General features: G+C 42.0%; 1 protein-coding gene across 2 annotated transcripts in view; it reads left to right on the forward strand.

Moving 5' to 3' along the window:
* Positions 1-9,537: 9,537 nt before the first annotated feature.
* The window catches only part of fbln1 (fibulin 1), a 104,653-nt gene continuing 89,964 nt past the window's right edge, over positions 9,538-24,226 (forward strand). The window contains exon 1 of one of the 2 annotated variants that reach the window (XM_003221428.4): positions 9,538-10,078. In XM_003221428.4, coding sequence (XP_003221476.1) covers positions 10,000-10,078 — 79 coding nt within the window. In that variant the 5' untranslated portion in view covers positions 9,538-9,999. The remainder of the gene's footprint in view (positions 10,079-24,226) is intronic. The other variant, XM_008111382.3, reaches the window with a different exon arrangement.

Raw genomic sequence — 24,226 nt, forward strand, 5'->3', positions numbered from 1 at the left:
ATGAAATATGTCTTAAACATGCAGTTTAAATGTTTGGATTATACATTAAGAAAATGATTATATGAACTATATTGTCAGGATGTGAAAGCCCAGCACTCATAACAGCTGAACTCTCCACATCCCGTCAGAGCAATGGGAGGTGGGAGATAATCTAAATGATAAGGGCCACCTGGCTAGGAGGATGGGTTTTATGGCCTGCTCTGGTTTTTCAAGCCTGGGAAAGGACTACATAGCAGATACAGTAGAGTCTCACTTATCCAACACTCGCTTATCCAACGTTCTGGATTATCCAACGCATTTTTGTAGTCAATGTTTTCAATATATCATGAGATTTTGGTGCTAAATTCGTAAATACAGTAATTACAACATAACATTACTGCGTATTGAACTACTTTTTCTGTCAAATTTGTTGTATAACATGATGTTTTGGTGCTTAATTTGTAAAATCATAAACTAATTTGATGTTTAATAAGCTTTTCCTTAATCCCTCCTTATTATCCAACATATTTGCTTATCCAACGTTCTGCCGGCCCGTTTATGTTGGATAAGTGAGACTCTACTATACGTGTGAATACGGAAAGGTGGGGAGGTAGGAGGTGGATATACTGGGGGTTTGGCAGGAATACATTAGTTCTAGCTTTGATTTCAACTTGTAAAGAAGGTCTTCAATAAAGCGTTTCCACGGAACTGCCTGTGTGAGCCTGCATTGAGTCCTATAGCTTTCAAGAGCTGCCATATATACAAAATTAGCCAAATATCTTTTGACAGCACATATTATCGCTAGTTCTATTAGAGTTTTCTCTGTACATTATAATTACAATGGGCCAATTATTTTGTGGTGTTTCCTTTTCATCTTAACTTGACCACCAAGACTTGTTACAGCTGCTTTGGTATAGGGAGCCCATTCAGAATGTATAGGTAATTCCTGTGCCATCACCTCTGTTACCGTTCAATGAACTGTTTCCAGTGCAGCAGTACTTAATACAGTTTTGGGAATGGCGCTTCTGAACATCACCCAGTTATGATACTTTACATCAGAGTGTTTTCAAGTCTAACATACGAAACAGTTTTAAACAAATAATATTAAATATTAGGGCACAGCCGGACACATTGGCCTTGTCAAATGCAAGATCTATGAAATGGACAGCAAAAGCCAAACATAAATTTCAAGGATAATATTTTTTTTTATCCATCCAAATGAAACATGAACAGCATATGGCTTGTACTCATCTGCAGTTTGAGCAGATAGACACAATGATACAACAAGGAAGATTCCCCGGCATCTCAGTATCAAATAGACTGTGTATATGTGGTAGAACAATGGCAATGGAAGACCTGCCCACTACCTAGTGAATATGTGTTATATCCTTGTCCAGAGAACTATTATATTTATCCTTTTCCTTTAAAGGTAAAGGCTTCCCCTGACGTTAAGTCCAGTCATGTCTGATTCTGGGGGTTGGTGCTCATCTCCATTTCTAAGCCAAAGAGCCAGCGTTGTCCATAGACACCTCCAAGGTCATGTGGCCAGCATGACTGCATGGAGCGCTGTTAACTTCCCGCCGGTACCTATTGATCTACTCACATTTGCATGTTTTCAAACTGCTAGGTTGGCAGGAGCTGGGGCTAACAGCGGGTGTTCATTCCGCTCCGGAATTTGAACCTGGGACCTTTTGGTCCACAAGTTCAGCAGCTCAGCGCTTTAACACACTGGTGGACTAAGGAGGAAATCAGTTTTCTTCTGCAATGCTAACCAGCTACAGTAACACAGAAGGTTGGCCTTTTTGGAGTTAAAACCGCTAGTTTAAGAAAAGGGGGGGGGGATTGTTTAATGAAAGTAGCACTATAATAAGTTCCCTTGTCTTTCAAATGTATTACATTCCTGGGCAGTCAATGATGCTGTAGGGCTGCTCTGGAGCTGCCGCATAGCCTTGAGATCACTGTGGCCATCCTGCTGCTGAGACAGAAAGAAAGGAGCATGGTGACAGAGAAGGAGTTGAAACAAGAACATGAGCATAGAGTCTTACCAACCAAGAAGGGAGCAAAGTGAGGGAAGGGAATGATCACCCATTTGTATTATTGAAGGCTTTCATGACCAGAATCACTGGGGTGTTGTGTGGTTTCTGTACTGTATGGCGTGTTCTAGAGACATTTTCTCCTGCATCTGTGGTTGGCATTTTCAAAAGACATTCCACATGTATATATACCACACTTGCTTGTCTGTCATCAGATCCTCTGAACATGCCACCAGAAGCAGGCGAAACGTCAAGAAAAAATGCCACTAGAACACAACCATACAGCTCAGAAACCACACAACACCCTAATCACCCACTTACTTACCTGTAAAGAATCCATTTGTTCCCTACTCTGATCAGCTGAGATGGAAAGTTTAGTCCTTGGGGAGAGGCAGGGCAGCAGCAAGGGCACAAGTAAAACAATAGAAGAACGACCTAGCATCATACCAGGTCTTTTTCATGCTTGGGCAAGAAAATGTGGCAGTGGCCAAGCAGCTAGTCTTCTGACACATCACTGACATTTCCACCTCTCCATAGAATGACCCTCAACTATCCACGGATCATAAGGTAAATGTAAAGGTTTTCCCTGACGTTAAGTCCAGTCGTGACCGACTCTGGGGGGTTGGTGCTCATCTCCATTTATTTATTTATTTCCAGCATTTATACCCCACCCTTCTCACCCGGGGGGACTCAGGGCGGCCTACAACAGTTGGCAACATTTAATGCCAAGAACATAATAAAACAAAAACAGTACATATCATCAATTAAAACTATAAAAATACATCATCATTTCTAAGCCAAAGAGCCGGCGTTGTCCATAGACATCTCCAAGGCCATGTGGCTGGCATGACTGCATGGAGCGCCGTTACCTTCCTGCCGGAGCGGTACCTATTGATCTACACATTGATCACATTGGCATGTTTTCAAATTGCTAGGTTGGCAGGAGCTGGGGCTAACAGTGGGTGCTCAATCCGCTCCCAGAATTTGAACCTGGGACCTTTTGGTCCGCAAGTTCAGCAGCTCAGCACTTTAACACACTGTGCCACCAGGGCCCCCGGATCATACTGATTCATAAAGTCTTGAGAGTGTCAGACCTTGAAACTCAGAGAGAAGACACCTAGATGATATGTGGTGGAAACATGCTCTAGGGCCAGCTTTAGCACAGCAGGTTAAAAACTGGGTCAGGGTGGGCTCCTGGCCTTTAGCCCAGCTTCCGCCCACCTAGCAGTTCGAAAACAAAAATGGGATTAGATAAATAGGTACAGCTCATAAAAGGTGGGATTCTGAAGCACCCAGAAGGAATGCCAGCGATTCAATCCAAAGGAGGAAATTACAAACTAGCTCTTTAGGATGGAGATGAAGCCGGAATTGAGCACAACACCTTCCAAGATGCCGAAAAGATGGGGGAAGCCAATACTGTATATATAACTCTTATCTATGTATAATTGCCTGTCTAGTTGTGTATAAAATGACACTGAATGTTTGCAACATATATATGTTCTGTGATCTGCCCTGAGTCCCCTTCGGGATAAGGAAGACGTAATATAAATACTGCAAGTAAATAAATGTGCCAGAGGTAGGGAACGACAGCTGGCAGGTCAGGAGGCAGAATCTGGCTATGCTTGGTGTCTGAGGGTGGAACCTGGCAAACGGCAGAGTAACAGCCCAAGCAGGGCAGCTTGAATTTTGCATGCCTCCCTGAAATGTCACACCTTTTCCAGAAGACCTGAAAGGAGAGACTTATAACTTCGAAGTACCACATTTCATTTCAAAAATGTACCAACTGTTATGAGAAGCTTATGCCAAAGTGAGTTTCCACGCATATATAAATGGCATAGAGTTTTCATAAACTTCCAATGAAGCAAAGGTGCTAAGAATCTAAACAAATAGAGCAAAAACACTTTCCATTAAGTCACCATCCTGACTAGAAGAATATTGTATATTTGCCCCTGCAATAATCTACGTTTATCTTTAAATGGCTTGACTTTGGACAGAGCCAGAGGTAACAGCCTAGTGGATAGCGGCTCTCTGAGGCTACTCTGGTAGGGAGATGCATCTGCTTTTCTCCTGAATTTAAAAATAAAAACACAGTTCTATGCTCTGCATGAGGAGCCTCTGGTGCCTCAGTGTGTTAAAGCGCTGAGCTGCAGAACTTGTAGACCGAAAGGTCCCAGGTTCAAATCTGGGGAGTGGAGTGAGCGTCCGCTGTTAGCTCCAGCTTCTGCCAACCTAGCAGTTCGAAAACATGCAAATGTGAGTAGATCAATAGGTACCGCTCCGGCGGGAAGGTAACGACATTCCATGCAGTCATGCTGGCCACATGACCTTGGAGGTGTCTACAGACAACGCCGGCTCTTCGGCTTAGAAATGGAGATGAGCACCAACCCACAGAATCGGACACGACTGGACTTTACCCTTTACCTTACTATGCTCTGCATAGTGATATTATAGTATAGCAATAAGCAAATATCTAAGAATTAGGTTTGCCAAGACTCAGGAGCTGAGCGGATGTGTTCAGCTTTCTTTTCAACAAAGATAGGTACATGGCAAAGATGAGAAAGTCAATTTTGCCTCCTCTATGGTTCACACCATTGGACTTGGTGGAAACTACAAATGATATTTCAGACAACTGATCATTTCCAGATTTCTCCTGGTTTTAGGACAGTATTTGCCAACCAAAATGGGCATCTGGACTCTTCCCCAAAGTTGCTTCTGATCATATGTTCTGCAAACAAAGGAAGGGCCCCAAATAATCCCCAAGTGCCTGATATCACCTATGGAGCAGTGTCCACTCCAGCTTTTCACATTCTCTAGAAAAAATGAATAAATCAGTAGCAAGAGGGTGGGAAGGTTGGGGTATTTTTATAGCTCCAACTCTCAGCCCTTTCCTCCTGTTCTAAGTATTATCTCTCACCCCATTCCCAGTATGTTCTTTCAGGCCTGGTTTCCTCTTTGGGGGGACCGAAATAGGAGCATCTTATCTCCCATAAAGAACAAACCAGTAACAACTCCCATATATCACCTAGAAAGGGAACAGCTCCCTGGAGCTTGCTTCATCCAAGACACAACATTCAGCTCCAGCTTGCCATTGCCTTGAAAAAGTAGCACTGAAGGAAATACTCTGGCCTCCACTATGAACTAGACTTGAGACTGCAACACAATGGAGATACATTCACTGTGTAAGAACGTTGTTACTAGAATCCAAGTGTCTTTTCCTCTTCTTCCTTCAAATCTTATTTAATGCTATATGGTACAGATTGAGTATCCAAAACGATTGGGACCAGAAGTGTTTTGAATTTGGATATGCATATATATATATATATATATATATATATATATATATATATATCTTCTATATATATAAAAGAGTGATGGCATCACGGCAGTGGACAAAACAACAAAAGTAAACACCCCACAACCTCGAAAATTGACAGCACAACCCCTCATCCATGCCTCTAGGTTGATACAACAAAAAGAAAAGAAAAATAAAGTCCTAATTAGAGGGAGAGGAATAATTGTTTTTATCCAATTGCTGCCAGTTAGAAGGCTAAGCTCCGCTCACTTGGTCTCCTAGCAACCCACTCAGCCCAGGGGACCCTTTACCTTAACTACCACCAATTCCTCAATACAGTAGAGTCTCACTTATCCAACATAAACGGGCCGGCAGTAGTCATGCTAGGTTTTCTGGCGAATTTTGACACACCAAGCGCAAAAGCTTGCCCATCATTGCCCTAGGTAGCAAGCAGCCAGGCTTTGAAGCAGCAAAGATATTCATTGCAAAACAGCCAGGCTTTGAGGCTGCAAGGCTATTCACTGCTATTCCACCTGGCCAATAAATGATTCCCATAAGCCACAGCAATGCGTGGCCGGGCACAGCTAGTATCTATATATATAAAAGAGTGATGGCATCACGGCAATTCACAAAACAACAAAAGTACAGGCCCCCCAACCTCAAAATTTGACAACACAACCCATCATCCACGCCTCAAGGTTGATACAACAAAAAGAAAAGAAAAATAAAGTCCTAATTAGAGGGAGAGCAATAATTTTTTTATCCAATTGCTGCCAGTTTAGAGGGCTAATTTCTGCCCACTTGGTTGCCTAGCAACCAAGGGACAGCCAGGTTTCAGTTAGGGGACAGGCAGATTTAGGCCTCACTTAGGTCTCTTCCACAGATTATCAGATTTGCACTGGATTATATGGCAGTGTAGACTCAAGGCCCTTCCACACAGCTATATAACCCATTTATAATCTTATATTATCTGCTTTGCACTGGATTATCTTGACTCCGCACTACCATATGATCCACTTCAGTGTGCATTTTATACAGCTGTGAAGAAGGGGCCTCAGATAATCCAGTTCTGAGCAGATAATATAAGATTAGAAATATACAGTAGAGTCTCACGTATCCAACGTAAACAGGCCGGCAGGATAAGTGAATATGTTGGATAATAAGAAGGGATTCAGGAAAAGCCAATTAAACATCAAATTAGGTAATCGTTATACAAATTAAGCACCAAAACATATTATACAACAAATTTGACAGAAAAAGTAGTTCCATGCGCAGTAATGCTATGTAGTATTTACAGTAGAGTCTCACTTATCCAACACTCGCTTATCCAATGTTCTGGATTATCCACCACATTTTTGTAGTCAATGCTTTCAATATATCGTGATATTTTGGTGCTAAATTCATAAATACAGTAATTACTATATAGCATTACTGTGTATTGAACTACTTTTTCTGACAAATTTGTTGTCTAACATGATGTTTTGGTGCTTAATTTGTAAAATCATAACTTAATTTGATGTTTGATAGGGTTATCCTTAATTCCTCATTATCCAACATATTCGCTTATCCAACGTTCTGCCGGCCCGTTTATGTTGGATAAGTGAGACTCTACTGTACTGTATTTACAAATTTACCACTAAAATATCACAAGGAATTTAAAACACTGACTACAAAAACATTGATTATGAAAAGGCAGACTGCGTTGGATAATCCAGAACATTGTATAAGCGAATGTTGGATAAGTTAGATTCTTCTTTAATATGAAATAATTACTGGGATAGAATAATGCAGAACAATATAATCTCTAAAACCAGGACAGTAAATAAACAGGGGAATTCCACACAGGAAACAATCAGGGCCAGCTAACACCTCCCAACAAAGTATTCCCATCATCAAAGTCTGGCAAATCCTGTTTTCTCAGGGCCACAGACAGTAGAAGCACATAAAATATCGCAAACAACATCACTCTGAAAACAAGGGTATTCCAGACAGGAAACAATCAGGGCCAGCTAACATCTCCCAACAAAGTATTCCCATCATCAAAATCTGGAAAATCCTCTGTTTTCTCAGGGCCACAGACAGTAGAAGCACATAAAATATCGCAAACAACACCACTCTGAAAACAAGGGAATTCCAGACAGGAAACAATCAGGGCCAGCTAACACCTCCCAACAAAAAATTCGCTCAGGGAGGAAACAGCCAGGCTTTAAAGCTGCAAGGCCATTACATCCTAATCATTTTTCCTAATTGCAGCATTCATACTTGCCTCCAACAAACAAAAAACACCAATCAGAAATATTGTATATTCACAACCTTTAGGAAATAATATCCCCTGATGGCACAGCATGTTAAAGCGCTGAGCTGCTGAACTTCTGGACTGAAAGGCCACAGGTTTGAATTCGGGGAGCGGAGAGAGCCCTCACTGTTAGCTCCAGCTTCTGACAACCCAGAAGTTCGAAAACATGCAAATGTGAGTGCATCAATAGGTACTGCTCCGGCGGGAAGGTAACGCCGCTCCATGTAGTCATCCCACATGACCTTGGAGGAGTCTACGGACAACGCCGGCTCTTCGGCTTAGAAATGGAGATGAGCACCAACCTCCAGAGTCAGACACGACTGGACTTAATGTCTGGGGAAAACCTTTACCCTTGACCTTAACTACCACCAATTCCTCAATACTTTATTTCCCATACCACCAGACTTCGCCACAGCAACGCGTGGCTGGGCACAGCTAGTGTATATATATATATATATATATATATATATATATATATATGGACTTTGGAATATCTGAATCTATATACTGGTATGTATTTTCATAGACTCGAGATGTGGCCTAAGTCTAAACTAAACATTCATTTAGGTTTCATATGCACATTACTTACATTTTTTTAAATGTCAGGAGTGACTTGATAAACTGCAAGTCGCTTCTGGTGTAAGAGAATTGGCCATCTGCAAGGATGTTACCCGGGGAATGTCCGGATGTTTGATGTTTTACCATCTGGTGGGAGGCTTTTCTCATGTCCCCACATGAGCTGGAGCTGACAGAGGGAACTCACCCGCTCTCCCTAGATTTGAACCGCCAACCTTTCGGTCAACAGTCCTGCCGGCACCCATTGCACCACCAGGGGCTCCTTATTACTCACATAGTCTGGTGGTAATTTTATACAATACTAGCTGTGCCCGGCCACGCGTTGCTGTGGCGAAGTATGGTGGTATGGGAAATAAAGTATTGAGGAATTGGTGGTAGTTAAGGTAAAGAGTAAAGGTTTTCCCCTGACATTAAGTCCAGTCATGTCTGACTCTGGGGGTTGGTGCTCATCTCCATTTCTAAGCCAAAGAGCCAGGGTTGTCCGTAGACACCTCCAAGGTCATGTGGCTGGCATGACTGCATGGAGCGCCGTTACCTTCCCACCGGAGCGATACCTATTAATCTACTCACATTTGCATGTTTTCGAACTGCTAGGTTGGCAGGAGCTGGAGCTAACAGTGGGCGCTCAAGCCGCTCCCGGGATTTGAACCTGGGACCTTTTGGTCTGCAAGTTCAGCAGCTCAGCGCTTTAACACACTTCACCACCGGGGATCCCTTTATAAATAATAAATAAATAAGGAGCCCCGGTGGCAAAGTGCGTTAAAGCACTGGCAGGGGGTTGGACAGGATGGCCCTTGAGGTCTCTTCCAACTCTACTATTCTATGATTCTATGACTGTGCTGGAGACCGAAAAGTCCCAGTTCAAACCCCGGGAGCAGCGTGAGCGGCCGCTGTTAGCCCCAGCTCCTGCCAACCTAGCAGTTCGAAAACATGCCAATGTGAGTAGATCAATAGGTACCACTCCGGCGGGAAGGTAACAGTGCTCCATGCAGTCATGCCGGCCACATGACCTTGGAGGTGTCTACGGACAACGCCGGCTCTTTGGCTTAGAAATGGAGATGAGCACCAACCCTCAGAGTCAGACATGACTGGACTTAACGTCAGGGGAAACCTTTACCTTTACCTAATCCAATTCGAAGCAGACAATGTCAGATTATATTCAGCTGTGTGGAATGGGCCTGAAGCCCTTCAAAGGTTTGGTTGGGCTAACTAAAATACTATCTGCTGAGTTTGCCAACCGTGGGTGGCTTCGGCCCTCTACTTCTGACAATCCCAAAACAAACAACCCAACAGGAGGCAGATTGACAGGCCCCAGACCAGCGTCTCCTTTTGATCAAAGACCTTGTTTGGGTAAGATAACAACAGGGCCAGGCCTATGGGAGCCTTGTTTGCTTTTCAGGTCAAAAAAGTTTCCCGGTGGGTTGAGCTTGGTATCCCATTCATCTCCTGGTCGATCCGTTTCTTATAGATTTGGGTTTTGTTGACTTTGGCTTGGAAAGGAAGTGAGCTGACCCCTCTCTCTCCCAAAGGGAGGATATTTGGGAAGTATATTTGATTTGTTGCCCCTCCGCTTGTGATCAAAGTATGTCGAGAATGCCATTCGTGTTTAGGAGAGGAAATCTGACCCCGGCAGCTTTGGCCACTTGAGAGAAGAGCGAGTGGAGAGAGAGGGGTTTCGTGAAAGAGACGGCGACCTGGGGCCTCCTCCTCCCTCCCTCCCTCCCTCCCTCCCGCCCGGCTTTGCTTACAGCGCTTGCTTGGGAGCGAATAGACACACACGGCTTCGGCGTTTCCTCCACGGGACTCTCTCCTACGGCGAGCTGATGGACAGACCCCGCCGGATCCGCTTCCTGCCGCTTCTTCTGCCTTTGCTGGCTCTGCTGCATCTCCACGCCGGGCAAGGTAAGGCTCTTGGCCGCCGCGAATGGGAAAGGTGGTCTCTTTCTCCTTCTACGGGCTGGAAACACATGACATTCAGGGAACCGGGCCTGAGCTGTACTTTGAGACTATCGCCCAGGGGTCCCTTTACACCGCCCCCCCTCACAATGGAACAAGGGAGTTGCTGGGTTGTTGTATGTTTTCCGGGCTGTATGGTCATGTTCCAGAAGTATTCTCTCCTGACGTTTCGCCCACATCTATAGCAGGCATCCTCAGAGGTTGTGAGGTATGGAGAAACTAAGCAGGGAATGAAAATGAACAAAATCTGGCTACCAGTATTAAAAAACTCAAGAATCAGAACAGTAAATAAAAAGCAATACTCTGAAAACAGAGGATTTCCAGACATGAATCAACCTAGGGCAGTTAACGACTCTAAACAAAGGATGCCCCAGAGGCAGGAAGAAGACAGCAGATAAGCTTTTCAATGCTAATTAAAGTGATTAACTACACAACATTCACACTGACCTCTCTCACCCTAGACTTTCCACAGATATATATTTACCTCTTTGCTTAGTTTTCTCCATACCTCACAACCTCTGAGGATGCCTGCCATAGATGTGGGCGAAACGTCAGGAGAGAATGCTTCTGGAACATGGCCACACAGCCCGAAAGACACACAACAACCCTAAGCAGGGAATGTTTATATATATCTGTGGAAAGTCCAGGATGTGAGAAGAACTCTTTGTCAGTTGGAAGCCAGTGTGAATGTTGTAGTTAATCACCTTAATTAGCATTGAATAGCTTCATCTCCTGGCTAAGGAGCCCCCAGTGGAGTAGTGGATTAAACCCTCGTGACTTAAAGGTTGGGTTGCTGACCTGAAGGCTGCCAGGTTCGAATCCCACCCGGGGAGAGCGCGGATGAGCTCCCTCTATCAGCTCCAGCTCCATGCGGGGACATGAGAGAAGCCTCCCACAAGGATGGTAAAAACATCAAAACATCCGGGGGTCCCTTGGGTAACGTCCTTGCAGACGGCCAATTCTCTCACTCCAGAAGCAACTCCTGACACGAAAAAAAAAATCTCCTGGCTTCTTCCTGCCTGGGGGCAACCTTTGTTCAGAGTCGTTAGCTGCCCCTGGTTGATTTGGAGTTTTTTTTTAATACAGTAGAGTCTCACTTATCCAACATAAACGGGCCGGCAGAATGTTGGATAAGCGAATATGTTGGATAATAAGGAGGGAAAAGCCTATTAAACATCAAATTAGGTTATGATTTTACAAATTAAGCCCCAAAACATCATGTTATACAACATAGAATCATAGAATTGTAGAGTTGGAAGAGACTTCATGGGCCATCCAGTCCAACCCCCTGCCAAGAAGCAGGAAATCGCATTCAAAGCACCCCCGACAGATGGCCATCCAGCCTCTGCTTAAAAGCCTCCAAAGAAGGAGCCTCCACCACAGCCTGGGGAAGAGAGTTCCACTGCCGAACAGCTCTCACAGGAAGTTCTTCCTGATGTTCACCTTAATTAGTATTGAATAGCTTCATCTCCTGGCTTCTTCCTGCCTGGGGGCATCCTTTGTTCAGAGTTGTTAGCTGGCCCTGGTTGATTCATGTCTGGAACTCCTCTGTTATCAGAGTGTTGCTTCTTATTTACTGTTCTGATTTTGGAGTTTTTTAAATACAGTAGAGTCTCACTTATCCAACATAAACAGGCCGGCAGAACGTTGGATAAGCGAATATGTTGGATAATAAGGAGGGATTAAGGAAAAACCTATTACACATCAAATTAGGTTATGATTTTACAAATTAAGCACCAAAACATCATGTTATACAACAAATTTGACAGAAAAAGTAGTTCAATATGCAGTAATGCTATGTAATTACTGTATTTACGAATTTAGCACCAAAATATCATGATGTATTGAAAACATTGACTACAAAAATGCATTGAATAATCCAGAACCTTGGATAAGCGAGTCTTGGATAAGTGAGACTCTACTGTATCTGTAGAAAGTCCAGGGTGAGAGAAAGAAACTCTTTATCAGTTGGAGGCCAGTGTGAATGTTGTAGTTAATCACCTTAATTAGCATTGAATAGCTTCATTTCCTGGCTTCTTCCTGCCTGGGAGCATCCTTTGTTCAGAGTCGTTAGCTTCCCCTGGTTGATCCTTGTCTGGAACTCCTCTGTTTTCAGAGTGTTGCTTCTTATTTACTGTTCTGATTTTTGAGTTTTTAAAATACTGGTAGCCAGATTTGAGGAGCCCCGTTGGCAAAGTGTGTTAAAGCACTGAGTTGCTGAACTTGCAGACCGAAAGGTCCCAGGTTTCACATCCCGGGAGCAGAGTGAACGCCCGCTATTAGCTCCAGCTACTGCCAACCTAGCAGTTCGAAAACATGCCAATGTGAGTAGATCAATAGGTACCGCTCCGGCGGGAAGGTAACGGCGCTCCATGCAGTCATGCCAGCCACATGACCTTGGAGGTGTCTACGGACAACGCCGGCTCTTTAGCTTAGAAATGGAGATGAGCACCAACCCCCAGAGTCAGACATGACTGGACTTAACGTCAGGGGAAACCTTTACCTTTACTAGCCAGATTTTGTTCATTTTCATGGTTTCCTCCTTTCTGTTGAAGTTGTCCACATGCTTGTGGATTTCAATGGCTTCTCTGTGTAGTCTGACATGATAGTTGTTGGAGTGGTCAACCCTACGTAGGGACCACCAAACGCAGCGCCCAAACACGAGTCAAAGAACATGAAAGGCACTGCAGACTAACTCAACCAGGGAAATCAGCCATAGCAAAGCACTTGATGAACCAACCTGGACACAGTATATTATTTGAGAACACAGAACTGCTCGACCACTCCAACAACTATCATGTCAGACTGCACAGAGAAACCATTGAAATCCACAAGCATGTGGACAACTTCAACAGAAAGGTTTCCCTTGACGTTAAGTTTACTCGTGTCCGATTCTGGGGGTTGGTGTTCATCTCAATTCCTAAGCTGAAGAGCCGGTGTTGTCCATGGACACCTGCTAGTTCATGTGGCCAGCATGACTGCATGGAGCACTGTTACCTTCTCACAGAAGTTGTACCTATTAATCTACTCACATGTGCATGTTTTCGAACTGCTAGGTTGGCTGAAGCTGGGGCTAATAGTGGGAGCTCACTCCGCTCCCCAGATTTGAACTGCCAACATTTCAGTCAGCAAGTTCAGCAGCTTAGCAGTTTAACCCACTGCGCCATCAGGGGCTCACACCAAAGCATGGATCGACTTAAAATCTGGTTTCTGCCTCCTGCAGAATTCTGGGGTTTGAAGTTTAGTGAGGCCTAGGTCCTGTCTGACTGAGCAGTTTAAAGGCCCTTCCCCAAACTACAAGCCCCAGAATTTTACAGGAGACAGAAATTGGATGATGATGATGATGATGATGATGATAATGATGATGATGATGATGATGATGATGATAATAATAATAGCAGCTTTATTTATATCCTACCACCACCTCCCAAAAGGGACTTGGGGCAGCTAACAAGGCATGTAGTAGTGCAGCAGAATATGCAAATTACATACAGTAAAATACATAAAGATTTATAAATAGTATCAATGTCAATTAACAAACCCAAATATACATAAACGCAGCATATAAAAACTCCTACTAATTTAAATAAAATACTCAGTAAATATCTGTGGATTAAAATGGTCTTATCTATTTTAGTGAAATTAAAATGCCTGAGTCAATCCTCTTAAAGTGGATCCATGTTCTAGTGCAGTGATTCTCAACCTGTGGATCCACAGGTGTTCTGACCTACAACTCCCAGAAATCCCAGTCCATTTACTAGCTGTTGGGATTTCTGGGAGTTGAAGGCCAAAACATCTGGGGACCCACAGGTTGAGAATCACTGTTCTAGTGAGATGAGGCAACACATGGGATCTCCTTTCCCAAGATCTCTTTCTCATGGACTGTTGTCGAGCCAGGTGTCACCCATCCTGTATCTGTGCATTTCATTTTTACTGCCTAAGTGTAGTAGTGGTAGGTTTAATAGTAGTAGTAATAATAATAACTATACACTTTATTTATATTTTGCCCTTCTCCCCTAGGGAACTCAGAGCGGATTACAGCATTTACATACATAGGCAAACATTCAGTACCTTTACAATCATTTGAGACACACAAACAAACAAAGGCAAGGCTTCTCCTTTCATTTCTGGTTTCTGGAGGTGCTTTTCTCCATTTTCAAGCCGAGGAGCCTGAATTGTCACCTCCTGGTCACATAACCGGCAAGATTGCTTGGAGTGTCTCTTTACCTTTTCCCATTGAAGCAGTACCTATTATCTACTCACATTTGCATAATTTTGAACTGCTAGGTTGGTAGGAGCTCACCCCGTCTCACTATTTGAACTGCCAACCTTCAAGTCAGCAGTTCAGCAGCACAAGGGTTAAATGCATTGCGGCACTGTGACTCCAACACTGTACGTGTAGTATCCCACACTTCCCCTTGTTGACCTTCATATTATTTATTGATTTGTTTACAAAATGTAAGGCATCTGAATATTGTCCATAGATTCTATAACAACTCTCGAAACAATACAAGTTGAGCAAGGAAGCTGTTTTGTATAATGTTATTTAAGTGTTGGAGCCCCGGTGGCAAAGTGTGTTAAAGCACTGAAGCTGCTGAACTTGCAGACCGAAAGGTCCCAGGTTCAAATCCCCGGAGCGGAGTGAGCACCCAGGTTCTGCCAACCTAGCAGTTCGAAAACATGCCAATGTGAGTAGATCAATAGGTACCGCTCCGGCGGGAAGGTAACGGTGCTCCATGCAGTCATGCCGGTCACATGACCTTGAAGGTGTCTGTGGACAACGCCGGCTCTTCGGCTTAGAAATGGAGATGAGCACCAAACCCCAGAGTCAGACATGACTGGACTTAATGTCAGGGGAAAACCTTTACCTTACCTATTTAAGTGTTACTTGTTTTCAAGTGAATATATACAGGTGTTATTTTGGAAGGGATCACTGACACGGCTGGTACTTTCCAAAGACATGGGCAGCCTTGGCACTTCTAGATGTTTTTAAATTACAACTTCCAATTTCCACATTCTTGGCCAGATTGGCTGGGCGGAGGGGAACTAGGAGTCAAGCATCATTATGGAGAGCCATAGCTGTAATCCACACTTGGGCATGTTTAGTTTTTAACAACAACAACAACAAATTTGTTATCCATCTCTCGTTGCCCCTGAAGCAGGGTACAACATGGTTAAACAGAAAGATAAAATACAACATGATTAAAATGTATGCACCAAAGCACAAGATTGATATCGACACCAATAAAATGCAGGTTCAAATTCACAGTTTAAAATTGACTGGGTAGGTCTGCCGGAAGAGAAAGATTTTCAGTTGTGCCTTAAATTCTGACAGCTAACTTAGCTATCAGAGATCTTCTGGCAAATCCTTCCATAGTCTTGGGTGCCAATGAAAAGGCCATCTGGGTGACAGTCGCCAGTCAAGTTATGACTAGTTGGAGTAAGAGTCCCGCAGAGGACCTCAGTGTCCAAAGGGGCAGATTATACAGGATAAGACGATCCTGTTGGTAATTTGGACCCAAACCATGTAGGGCTTTAAAGGTCAAAACCCAACACTTCGTACTTTGCCCAGAAACTAATTGGCAATCATTGTTTGCCTTTGAGATGTATTTAACTCCCTGCTGATAGAGACATAGCCTTTTTTCTTGCAGTGGGCTTACTCCATTGTGGGATCCATGTTTCATTTGCTGGATCCAATGATCAGGTGAGATGAGGGAATCTTGTTGGACACCATGAGCTCCATCCTACTGATATGCATCTGACCTAGTCATGCAGCAGAATAAGGTGGTACCATCATAAGATGGTAAAAATCATATCTGAATATTTCTTGCATAAGAAAATTCACTTTTGAGTCAATAGACAACTGGCAGGCAAGTAAACACATAGTGATAACTATTGTTTTCTTCCCATTTTATGAATTCACTGTGACAAATGCCAGTGTACTTACAACATCGTATGATACAGCACTTAATATCGATAGCTGAATGTCCACCCTTGTGATAATCACAGATTATTACCAGACATTATTTTTAGACTAATCAATCTATTATAATTAGCTTCTAATCTCAGGCTTCTGTTAATTACACTATTGAGATCCACATTAACTAATTTTTAAAAACGATTTTATCAGATTTGATGCCTGCTGGACAATTAGTAAAACTCTGTCTCTTCTCCGTTTCCTGTCAGTGGGAAGAAAACGTGATAGATTCTTTTTACTGTCTTTCAGTGTTTGGAAATAAATGCATACAGTTTAAAATATGTATCTTTGAGAAATGCAGAGACTCTTAAATCTTGATATAAAACTAGGAAAGAAGAATCCAGAAAAATGCAGAAAAACAGATTTTTAAATCCCTGTTTGATGCTAACAGATACTGAGTTAATCATTGGTCTGAGAACGATCAGGGATAAAACTGCAAACTGAATTGGTTTTTTCTCAGTTTCCAAGCCATAACTTGCCAGAGCAACCTGGCAGAAATACCATATTTCACTAAATCTAAGGCTCACTTTCCCCCCATTTTAGAGGTTCCAAAATTGGGGTACACCTTAGGTTTGATGGGAACCAAAACCCCATGAGCCCATGAAAATGAACGGATGGTTTCAAATAAATTTTTTCTTTTATTTCTCAATGTCAGGAATATTTTATAAAGTGGGACGACACCATTCTCCCACAACTCCCCAAAATATACATGCCACAGATGACTTGTCACGTCGGTGGATAGGTTAGTCAAAACTGAATCATGTGGGTTAGGTCACAGTGCAGCCTCTTGACGTCTAGTTATCTATCTATCTATTCTTAGCAGTCTCAATGCAGCTGATGTGAGTTCATATGCAACTTTTTACCATGATGGTAGTAGTAGAGGTAGATTTCAGAGGCAAAACAGTACAGTGCATAATTGGGTTGGCAGTGTTTTTTATGGAAATTAGACGCCAAGTTGCTATTGTCTTTGTACAAAGTTCCACCAGTTGATGCTTGCATTATTCTATTAGTGGTTCTCAACCTGGGGTCCCCAGATGTTTTTGGCCTTCAATTCCCAGAAATTTTAACAGCTGGTAAATAGGCTGCGATTTCTGGGAGTTGTAGGCCAAAACACCTGGGAGCCCAGGTTGAGAACTAATGCTCTTTAAAATAGAAAAAAAGTCATTTGTAGGCATTTTTTAGCTCCTCCAACAGAGTGGTATGACATTCTTGGCCAAAAGTCCTTCATTTCAATAGAGTTCACTATTACCTATGCCAAGTCTGAGATCATAATTCCTGTAGATACAGGGGTCTTACTGTACTTGCATTATCCAGAATTGTCTGGAGGCAAAACTGAGTCATGTACTACTACAACAAATTAGAAAACGTGTCTTCTGATAATTCCCACAATGAGTGCTGTAAACATGAGTGTGCCAAAGGTTTTCAAAAGTTGATGGCAAAGGAAGCTGTCCCTTACATATTCGCTAGTGTCTCTGCTCTGTCCTTGGTGGATTTCTGGCTTTCACTTTGCAGTGGCACTGATTCATTCATTTTACAGTTTACAGTTCTTCCTTATGTTGCTATTTTCAACCTGCAGCCCTTCCATGTTTTTTTTTTAAACTTTATTATATTTTTTCTTAACCCAAAAAAGTCTGCCAGGAGAAAGATGGCATAGCAGCACTATTCCTTTGTGTGGAGTAAGGAGGCCTCTGTCTGGAAGTCTTCTTGCTGCTTTCTAAGCAGCCTTTTCCAGAGAAATAGTTCTTCCTTGTTTCTGCACGAGCCCGACTGGTTCTTCATTTAAAGAGAAGCATGTATGAAATAGTGACATATTCCGAACATAGAGTGGAATATCTGAAAATGGATATTTCTTACTCTTATAGTAGGACGGGCACCATTTGGCTCACCAAGATATTTTGGTTGTAGCTCCAAAAATAGTTCATCATTGAGTACATTGGCTACAAGTGATACAAATTCTAATGCAATTACATCTGGAGACTCCAAGTTACCAGTCTTTTCACAACCTCCAAATGGAAACCTTTTGGAGTGTGAGACTGAAGCATACTTCTGGATTTAATTCATAAAAAAAATGTCCCCCAGGTATCAGAATCTTGGAATGGTTTATACATAATTCATTTTCTGGCTTGCTCTTTAGCACATCTGGGTGCATAGAGCAGCCAACTTAGTAGTATAACTAACTAACCATCTGGAAATGTATACATTGAGATTAATGGGTGAGCTTATGATTTGTAATAGGGAGATGATGCCAACGGTTTTGTGCAATTGTGTCTGTGTTTTGTGCACAGTATTTGTGGTGGGTGAGTTGTTTTTTTGAGGCTGATTTGTTCATGCCGCTATTACGGTAGTAAATTTTATACGAGTTACTCGCATTTGGCTGGAACTTGTAAAAATCTGACCATTTAAGGAGCCCGTGGTGTGTTGTTTTTCTAAGCTGAGCAAAGTGTGGCTCCAAAAATAAAAAAGTAGACCAAACAAACTGGAAAACATTCAGAAATCTTAGAACTGTTCACTGTAATGTTTTGAAAAATTATTGCAAAGTATTAGGAATGAGGATGTTCTCTTCAAGATCTCTGTTTGCTTTGCACAAAGTGTAGTTATATTTTTAATGTTCTAATTTCTCTTATTAATAAAATGTCATTGATATGCATGGGTCTCCACAGAGAAATTTGCTTAAGGAAGTCAATGCCTGTAGGAACTTGCCATTGATGCTGCTCAACAGCAGAAACAAGGGAGAACAATGTGTTTACTAGTAGAGAGAGTATGAATTTCCAGAAAGGATACCCAAAGATGCTTAGGCTTAGCAATGAATTGGAACTAAGCAAGATATTTTTCTCAAAACATGGGTTTTGAGTATGAAAGAAGATAGACCTAGAGCCTTAAAAGTATTTAGCTTTCAAGCAAGGGATTCCAAGCATAAAGATCAACAAATGAGACAGCATGGAACTGGAATCTGCTGGGCTGTAGAAGAAGGTAAAGTGCAGCTAATAAAGACCATGGGCAAAGATGCATTGGAATATGAGCAAACTTTAAATATAGATTGAACATCCCTTCCCCAAAAGTCTGAAATTCAAAACACTCCCAAATTGTCCAAATGGGTTGCTGAGATACTGACATATTTTCGTTCTGATAGTTCAATGTACACAAACTTTGTTTTCTGTGCAAAAAGACTTTTGGGATGTGGGTATGACTTAGATGCTTAGACTTAGGCTCTATCTCCAAGATATCTCTGATCTGTGTATGCAAATAGTTGTTTTCCAAAATCCAACAAATTCCAACTCCCAAATTATTCTCATCCCAAGCATTTTAGATAAGGAATACTCAATCTGTATAAGAGCCTGAGGAAGCCAGTGTGGAGATTACAAGAAGAAGAAATGCGAAAAGAGAAAGACAAATGATATTGGCAACATTTTGACAACCACATATTTTATTGCTCAAAGAAAATGGATGGTGACTGTAAATCCAAATTAACACCTTTATATTTATATTTTAACTAACTAAATATGGTTGCGTACTGGAAAGGCTGTAATATGGCTGCCATTTTGGGATATTGAAGAATAATATCTTCTAAATTAAATTATAAATTGTCATTCATTATTGAACTCAACCTTCAGTTGGCTGGTTTCCTAATTAGAGCTTTCTGCATTCCTCAAGGGAAGCTTGATCAAACTGGATTCTGTAGTTATTGAAAAGGCTGTTTTCTTTGAAATTTTAAGTATAATACTGATAATGAGTCTAGCAATACTGGCTTTCTGTTCTTTTTTCTGTTGCCCTTAAGCCACATCTGTTTTCCATATAGATGTACAATGACATCATCTGTGTACATGCACTAATATTCTCTTAAATAAAACAAGAGAGGCTATAACTTTATTTAAAAACTCCCCTTTCCACTTAGTTTTAAAACCAGGTCTTGAATCTGATTGATAAGCTCTGGCCATGAGGCATGTTGGTTAGCCATAACTTTGATCAGTGTTAAGTGCCCAATGCATCCTGTGATTCTGGTCATGATGGGAAAGGAAAAGGGTATCTGTACAGAAGAAGAAGTTCATGAAGTATGAAGTTAATGACAGTTAATGACAGTTTAGCAACCATTAACTGTGGTTTTTCATCTTTTATGTGTGAATGTCAAATGAAATGGAGGAACAACATCAATAAGCACATAAAGATAATGCCCATATTTTAATTTTTAAAAAATGAATATTGATTTTGGCTTGCGGAAGAGGCCAAATGTAAGGAAAAAACTTCACTGTTGCACCCCAAGGTAGCGTGAGCACTGGAAACCATACAGAGACCAATATTCATATAATATCTTTATTAAAACAATTATAAATTCAGGAATGAATAAGTGGAAGGGACGAGAGAGGAATAGTCCTTTATAAAAAGGTATGAATTAGCCCAAAGAGTTGAAGAGAAATGTCCAGTATTATTGTCCGAAGTCCAGAAACCGAAACACGCTCAAAACTGTTTGAAAGTTCTTGAGCGGGGAAAAACAACAAGGAAGCAAGAGTGAATAACAAGGTCCAAAGAGCAAGGTCCAAAGAACAAGGTCCAAAGTCACTAGGTAGTCTTTGTCATCAAGGCAGGAACGAGACGAAGTTGAAACCAATCTTGATTCAGGAACAAGGCAAGGAAGTGAATTTACTCCGGTTCAGTCGGGAGTCGCGGCTTGGCTTGGCTGCCAGGAACAGGAGGCTTGGCTTGGTGAAATCAGGGAACTGGAGTCAGTGAAGTGTTCTCAAGGAAACGCTACGTTGATACCGCAAAATGTTTGCATTGTAAGACACTTTTATGGAACGAAGATCAGATCCCAACAAAGGGAGACCAAACTCCCCAAAGGTTCCCAAGGGAATCTTCTTATCCACAATCCCCTCGAGATGCCAAGCAGTTACTCCTTCGAAGCTCCTGTTTCTCTGATGTCTAGCGATACAAAAACTCCTTTCGGTTGAAGGGCACGTTCTCTGGGGAACTCTGGACATCTGGTTCAGCCACGGGAGTAACATCTCCCGTATCTCTCCCAATTAAGGAAGCATCTGAACTATCAACAGCCGGCAGCTGTAACTGAAAGGAGCTGGAAGGACTGGGCAAAAGGTCAGAATAAACTTCATCCTGATCAAAGTTCATGTCTGGAGCAGGTTCAGAAGCCAAAGGTGACTGGGGTATGACATTCCCTCAAGAAATAACCTACAATTTCTTTCCTGTGTTGCCTTTTCAAATTTTGGTAGCTCAAATCTCTTCATTGGCATCTTCTACTTGCCCTTTCATGTTTTAATAGCCTCATTGTGACTCCTGCTTCCTCAACATCTAGACGCCAGAGCTGGTCTTGTCCTTCAAACTTCTTTCTGTGTCTGCCCTCCAGTTATCATCCCAAAATAAACATTTTCAGGCTTATTCACTAGTTCGCATCCACATGTAAGTAGAATGCATTGAAAGGGGACCACACTTTTCCCCCAACAGTAGTTTGCTCTGGACTTCCTCCACATTTGGTGCAAGATCTGATACCTAATTACAAGGGTTGTGCATTTTGGTTAAACCCCGATCTGTTTTTGGTGTCCAGATTTTCAGTGCGGCCCCCAATTTGTTTTTCGGGAGCTTCTGGCAGGGTGAGAATCTGTTTTCCCTTACGGCAACCAAAACATCCGTTTTCGATCCGGCCCATTGGCGGTAATGAGGAACTTACAAGGCTCCCTTTTCATCATTTTTAGGGCCTGCTTCCTGCAATCCATTCCTTCCTTTCTTTCAATGAGACTTGGGTTTAAGGCAAGGACTTAAAAAATCCCCCTTTCTGGATGGGGTCTAGCCTGTGTGGTAGCTTGCCTGGGAACGCTGAAGTGATTCATTAAATGGAAGATTCTGGGCATGGAAAATGCTGCTTCCAAGAACCATGATGAGATGGGAAGCAACATATCCCGATGAAAATTGGGTGGGTGGGTAGGTGAGAGATCTTGACAACCCCACATTTTCATTGTCTGACCAGCATTTGTGAATAGATTATTAAGGACTGAAATCATTGTCTTGGAGCAGTTATAAAATACAAACACCTACTCTTTCCTATGTCTAGACTTTTATCTTAAACTGGATTACAAATTCAGGTCATCCAATCAATTTGATATCTGATACATGGCAAGAATTGCCAAGGAAAATGGAGCTGGATTTTTAAATACATTTTATCATGAATAAAATAAAATAAAGGGAGGCAGCTCTAATAAAGGTTACTAACATCTTCCATATCACACACATTCTAGCTACTTGAACTTCTGTCCAATAGTAATTGAAATTCTTCCAACTGGAACTTTGGCCAGCAAAGGCAACACTTCTAGCCAGTTGTAAGGCTGCCATCCTATTTTTAAAGCCTTAAATCACTTGTGTGTTTTTATCTTGCATCTCACTCACTGGTCTGCTGCAAAGTGTTTGTTCAGGTGTGCTAGTGGTGCAGTATATTTCTGGGAAAAAGAGAAACCTAGATGTGGCAAGTAATTTTTGGTTTATTTCAGGGATACCACCAGGTTTGAAGGACCCATGAGCAAGTTGCTTTTTTTCTAAGAATGCTTCTCTGTACTCTGATACTTACCATTCTACTTTTCCCCACTGAAAAACCAAACAAATAAAGAGAGTGCAGCATCAACACCGTCCTTATTTTCTTCCTGCTCTCTGAACTACTACTGTTGCTGGCACTGAAGTACTACTATAGTCATAGCTTGAAGAAATATTTTAATTGTAATGACAACCTCACTTTGATGGCTGTCACCAAAGCATTTGCCCTTTGCAAATTGCATACTATGGTTTGCTTTGGTTGTCTGACCTGCTGTTAATTCTAGTGGTGAGACTGATTCATGAGTATATGTATGTGTGTTTATGGATACAAAGTTAAGGGGTTTGTCTGATTTTTACAATAAAATAGGTATCTGGAGCAAAGTACCATATATACTTGAGTATAAGACCAGTTTTTCAACTCTTTTTAGAGCTGAAAAACCCTTCGGCTTATACTTAAGTGAGGGTCCAGGCCAGCTTATATTCGGGTCAGCTTATACTCGAGTATATAAGTAATCAGAGTTGGACAGTCGTATCTTATTAAAGTCTTATGATTAAATTACAGTTTTATGTAAATATTCAAAAACATTTCACGTACATTTCAATTCATGTAATTTCATTGGTATCTATTTTTATTTTTGAAACTTACCAGTAGCTGCTGCATTTCCCACCCTTGGTTTATACTCGAGTCAATAAGTTTTCCCAGTTTTTTTTGTGGTAAAATTAGATGCCTCAGCTTATATTCAGGTCAGCTCATACTCGAGTACATATGGTATTCCATATTACTCATGATGGAGACCAAGCTCTCATCTGCACTATCTAAATAATTCATTTCACCTTGCATTATTCTGAATCAGTTTGACTCCCCGTTTAGCCATTATAATTTGCACCAAGTATTTCCAACCCAGAACCCACTTCAAGCCAAAATGTAATCACTGTCCATACCTATCAACGAATATTTTTTCTTGCTTTGCTGTTTATCTTACTGTGAGGGACTTATGGGGAAGGGGAGCATATGTGTTCTACCTCATCCTTTTTGAAATTCAAGATATTGAATGTGCTGGTACAGCTGTACCAGAAGCTCCGACTTTATTTTCTTGCTGCTAATGTTTGCAGTCATAGGACAGGCCGCCTGTCAATCATCATTAAGTTTGGTTCTGCCCCTTGTTCAGGGCTCTGGGAGGGAAGGAGCCATTTTTAAGTCAGTCTCACTTAAGGAAGCTAAGCTATAGGACGTAGACCAGCTTGTCCCGTAGAAAAGCTTCATATCTCATTAACATCTGGGGCCAACATCCGAGAAACCAGAAACAGGAATTCCAGGGGAACAGGTCCTAAAAGCTCTGGCTGAGAGCTCACAGCCTCAGCCTCACAGCTCCTGAGAGAAACAGCCCTAAGTTTCCAAAGAAACCTCAGAGAGAGAACACCATCACAGATCCACGGAACTGCAGCTAAAACATCTGCAAGCCTTGGTTGGTAGGTCCACTCGATACCCAGATGCATTTGGAATCGGTAGTGGGTCCCACATCAGCTAGGCCCATATAATAGACAGCCTGGGAGAGGTTATAAGAGGGTTTTCACAGTTATCCAAAGCC

Source organism: Anolis carolinensis, chromosome 5 (genome assembly GCF_035594765.1).
Source record: "Anolis carolinensis isolate JA03-04 chromosome 5, rAnoCar3.1.pri, whole genome shotgun sequence".
NCBI classification, from domain to species: Eukaryota; Metazoa; Chordata; class Lepidosauria; order Squamata; family Dactyloidae; genus Anolis; species Anolis carolinensis.